This window comes from Nansenia antarctica (genome assembly GCF_963989245.1).
Source record: "Nansenia antarctica genome assembly, chromosome: 19".
NCBI classification, from domain to species: Eukaryota; Metazoa; Chordata; class Actinopteri; order Argentiniformes; family Microstomatidae; genus Nansenia; species Nansenia antarctica.
In genome coordinates, this window is record NC_137692.1 from 16,997,338 (window position 1) to 17,002,337 (window position 5,000).

Genomic DNA, 5,000 nt, shown 5'->3' on the forward strand with positions numbered 1-5,000 from the left:
CCAGACAGCCCAAAATAAACTGGTTAGGCTTCTGCTAGGCCTCAACCCTAGGACACATCTAACCGCTGCTCATTTTTTGAGCCTGGATTGGCTACGAGTAGTTGACAGAGTGCAGCAGCTTGCACTGGGCCTGGTCTTCAAGATACGCTACACCACAAAGACACCCAAGTACCTGTCAACATACTTCCAAAAAGTGAACAACGTCCACACATACAACACCAGAGGAAGCTCCACGAACCACGTTCAACCCCGTTGCACCACAAACAAGGGGTTAAACTCGTTTGCAAACTATGCAGTAAAAATGTGGAACGCCCTTCCTATAATCTTAAAGGAGTGCAAAACACTGCCCACCTTCAAAACCACTCTCAAAAAACATTTACAGGAGGCTGCAATCCGTAACTGGACCCTCTAAATCAAAAATCAGATTAAAAGACCCGAACTACCCACTGTACATACTTTGTGTTTTGTCCCCCGCCCCCACCTGTGGTGTATGTCCCCACCTGTCCTACCCGCTGTACATACCTTATGTTTTGTTGTATTGTTCTTCCCATGATGGATGTATGTTTATCTTGTAGATAGTAATAGTTATTTGTCTGTATTATCTTGTAGATAGTACTAGTTTTTTTTTTGTCTGTCTTACATGTAACGATGAATTGAGAATCAAGGACCCCAATTGAAATAAGCCAGTGGCTTTCTTGGGTTTTTATCCTGTTAGTTGACCTTGTATGTAATATGTACTTTCATGTACCTACTTCTGCAAATCTTCTAATAAAGTTTTCAATCAATCAATCAAAAACACTAAAATAACAGACCTGTGTCAAATACAGTACCTGTACTAGTGTATAGCAAATACTTGAAAGTATTTGAGATGTGCTTGATTTAGTTTGGGAGTTTGGGACTATCTTTTTTTACCCAGGTCTGCTTTTAACTTTGGCAGTCGAAGGTCTGCTATAAGGTTCGAGGCAAGTGTTGTGTTTCCGACACTAAGTCATTTCAACCTGTCCCTGGCTACCTCTACTCTCATTCTCTTAGCCCTAATACCCTGGTTTCAATTCCAGGTGACCCTATATTTGTCATTTAACCCCCACTAAACATTTCGCGTTGATATATTTGTCCAGTCGCTTTCATTCATGCTTGACCTCGCCTAGAGCCCCACGAGACCTGGCTCATGAAATTCCACGATTATCCCATTGGTGGTTTTCCGGTCTTTTTTTTCCCCTAGAATTCCCATGAGGTCTGGCTAAAGCCACCTTCCCTTCTCCATACAAGTCAAATGATCGGACGTCCTGTTTTTCCCTCCCCTCTCTCCCTGTCTCTCTGCATAGCTCGCGGCTACTCTTGGACCCCCAAGAATCGCCGCCCGGAGAAGCTCCGGGATTCGCTGAAGGAGCTGGAGGTATCCCCCCTTCCCCCCCCGGCCCCGCCGCCCTCTCTTGGGGTTTTCAAGAGTTTTCCCTTTCCGAAACGCCCGATTGATTAACAAATAGGGGCATTCTCTCTTCCTCTCACTCCCTCTCTCTCTTCCTCTCTCCCTCTCTCCGCTTCTCTCAACACCTCTCTTTCGGGCCCACTCTGTCATCGAGGGGGATATTTGCGGGGGATCAGGAGGTTGCAGGTTGGCCCTCTCTTCATCCCTCCCCCCCTCCCTCCCCTTCTCTCTCCTTGTAGCAGTACAGACATAGCTTTGTGTGCCAGGCTCTGACTATGGCTGTTTCCAACCCCCTCGCCATTGTCTGAAACTAGAAACATATCCCACACCCCCCCCCCCCCCTCTCTCTCTCTCTCCACTCACCCCTCCAATTGCCCAGCTGTGTTTGGAATGCAACAGGAATGACTGACCCGACCCCACACACGCACGTGCACACACACAGACACAAATGCACACGCTCGCACACAGGTATTTCGCACGGGTTAGGCCTAACACACCTCATAGCCTCTTTACCGTTTTGCATATCTTCTAAACATTCGTTCCGATCAAATGAAGCAGTCGATACAGTAAACACACAGAATTCCTTCCAGTCCCACCAAGAATGACAGTTAAACACACACATGTTAGATACTTCGTTGTTACATTAAACATCCGTATGCGTATGTTTTGGAGGTTTTTTCTCCGTCTTTCTCTGTCTTTCTCCGTCTTTCTCCGTCTTTCTCTGTCTTTCCCGGCTGTACACACATGTGTGGAAAAAAAGATTTACACACACAAGCTCACTCCTCTCACCCTTTCCCTTCATTCTTACTGACTCTCTTACCTGTCTGGAATTCTCCCTCTCTTCCCCTCCCTTCCCCTCTCTTACCCTCTCTTCCCCTCCCTTCCCCTCTCTTACCCTCTCTTCCCCTCTCTTCCCCTCTCTCTCCCTGTCTTTCTCTCTCTCAGGAACTGTTGCAGACCAACACGTTTGTTCACTCCCGATGGAAGACCAAGCACTGCTGTCAGGTACACACCCTCTCCCCATGCATACTGCACACACATACGCTCACACACACACACACACACACATACGCTCACACACACATACGCTCCCACACACACACACACACACATACGCTCACACACACATACGCTCCCACACACACACACACACACACACAAACACACACACACACACACATACGCTCACACACACACACACACACACATACGCTCACACACACACACACACACACACACAACACATACGCTCACACACACACACACACTAGCAGACACACAAAAACACTCACAAAAAAACGGTCTACCAGACCCAGGTACACACCCCCTTACACCCTCATGGTTTGCTCAGCAGCCTGTAACACCCCCTGCCGCACACACAAAGACATACACACACACCCCGCACACACACAGATCCACACAGGCTCTGTCACTGTCAGAACCCGGGCACACACCCACTTCCTCACACGAATTGCACACACACACGCTCTGTGAGACCCACGTACTCACACCCCCCCCCCCTTCCACCTGGTACGCTGAACTAGACTGAGGGCGTTACTCCTCACTGTTCTAAGCGCTCCGCTGCTGTTGACTCGCCAGATAGGTCAATAAAGGGTCTTCGCTCCTCATGTGGCGGTGGGCGGAGTACTATCACCGCTAGCGCTCGCTTGACGCCAAGCTACTGTGCGTTGCTGTGTGTGATTTTAGTGTGCGTGTGTCGTGCGTGCGTGTCTTTCTTTCTTACCCTCCCTAGCTGATGCTGAGCAGCGGGGTCCTGGTGACCCTGACCCTGAACGGGCCGCAGCTGGAGCGCGTGTGCGTGGACCGGGCGCTGGTGGGCCGTCTACCCGCCGACACCGTCACCGACGGTTAGTAGCCATACCCCAACCCCCCCCCCCCCCCCCCATATGCCCCTTCTGTCACTGTCTGCCCCCAGCTCCCAGCTCCCAGCATGTATGCTCTCACAAACACATATAGGTGTACGCACACACACACTTACACACGCACGCACACACACACACTTACACACGCACACACACACATACACAGGTGCCACAGGTGAGAGATGTGATTCAGGTAAACTAATTGATGGTAAATCCTTTTGTGTGTGTTCAGGGGCGTCCCCTAAGAGGAGACAGGGGCGTTATTTCCACCGTCCCAGCCCCTCTGGGGAGGGTTAGGCCCACTCCTGCTCTGGTCAGGAGAGAGAAGAGAACGGCCTCGAATCCACTAATTATTTCTTCTTCTTTCTTTTTTTTTTTTCTCGGTCATTTATTTGTTCGGTGTACCGGTCCCCGCTTCCACCCTCCAGTCTCTAGACACCTGATAAAGCCACCTCCTATGCAACACATGCGCACACACCTTCACATACATACAAACACACACACACACACACACACACACACACACACACACACACACCTCCCGCAGAGCACCATTCAAAGCCTCAGAGGCACTAATTACTGGAGTAATTGTTGGGAGGGGGGGGGGGGGGGTTCCGGGGAGGGGGGGAGGGGGAGGGGGGCGGTTGGGGTTCTCTCACATCTGTCACTTGTTCAATTAGTCTGTGACGGAGAGACAAACAGCATCTGCGCTGTCCAATACTGTATACCTGCTTATTGAAAGGGTTAGGAAGTTTAGGGTTTGGGAGAATCTGTGCAGGTACACACGTGTGTGTGTGTGTGTGTGTGTGTGTGTGTGTGTGTGTGTGCGTGTGTGCGTGTGCGTGCGTGCGTGCGTGCGTGTGTTTCCGACTGAACGAAGTGACAGACAGTCTACATAGTATTTACCTGTTTCATGCTTAAATAAACCCCCGCCATAAAATCTGTGTTCTAATTCAAGCTCTTGCCTCATCCCAATTGCATTAGCATACTGCACTTGCGTCATACAGAGCATTAGATTGCACATGTTTAGATTTTACACTATCAAAGAGTCTTACAGATGGCAAGGCCAAACAGCACATATGTCCTGATTAACCGTTCTTAAGTGATTTTTCATAGCCTGTTTTATTTGTCCATGTTCAAAATGTGCTTTGGATAAGCCTATTGCCCTCTTATGTCAACATGTTCCTGAGGAGATGGTATTTAATGGATTTGTCGGGGGGGCATTCATGGGGGGTATGTCCCTTAATCCCAAATCAACCACCTGGTCCTGAATTGGTCCAAGGTTTCATCATCAATCCTTCATTTGGGATTTTGCGTGGGATTAAGCATAATACCGTTCATAGACTCCATTCAGATCAATATAAAAAAAGCACCCATTACTTATTATTTATGAATAATAAAAAAATAAATAAAGGCTTACTTTTGCATTAGTTGTTCCTTAGGGGAGCAAAGGCATCACTAATGGTGGTATTTGTAATCATTTGCATTTAGGGGCAGTATTTGTATAAATACTACATAAACCAACTTTAATATTGGGCACAGCAATTCCAGTTCCTAAATTGACCTATTTCAAAGTTTTAAAAAAAAAGCTATTTTTACTCAATACTAATGAATATTTGAGACAAATGTGAAATGTTTTCTCATTAAATCTTTCATATTTTCTTGCAACAGTGTGTATCGTAACATAA

At 47.8% G+C, this 5,000-nt stretch overlaps 1 protein-coding gene across 1 annotated transcript in view; it reads left to right on the forward strand.

Annotated features, from left to right (window-relative positions):
* Positions 1–5,000, forward strand: part of wdpcp (WD repeat containing planar cell polarity effector) — a gene marked incomplete at both ends in the record, with an annotated part of 44,089 nt that overhangs the window by 6,822 nt on the left and 32,267 nt on the right. Inside the window, 3 exon segments of the mRNA XM_080548995.1 lie at positions 1,326–1,396; positions 2,375–2,434; positions 3,183–3,297. Of these exon segments, the coding sequence (XP_080405121.1) occupies positions 1,326–1,396; positions 2,375–2,434; positions 3,183–3,297 (246 nt within the window).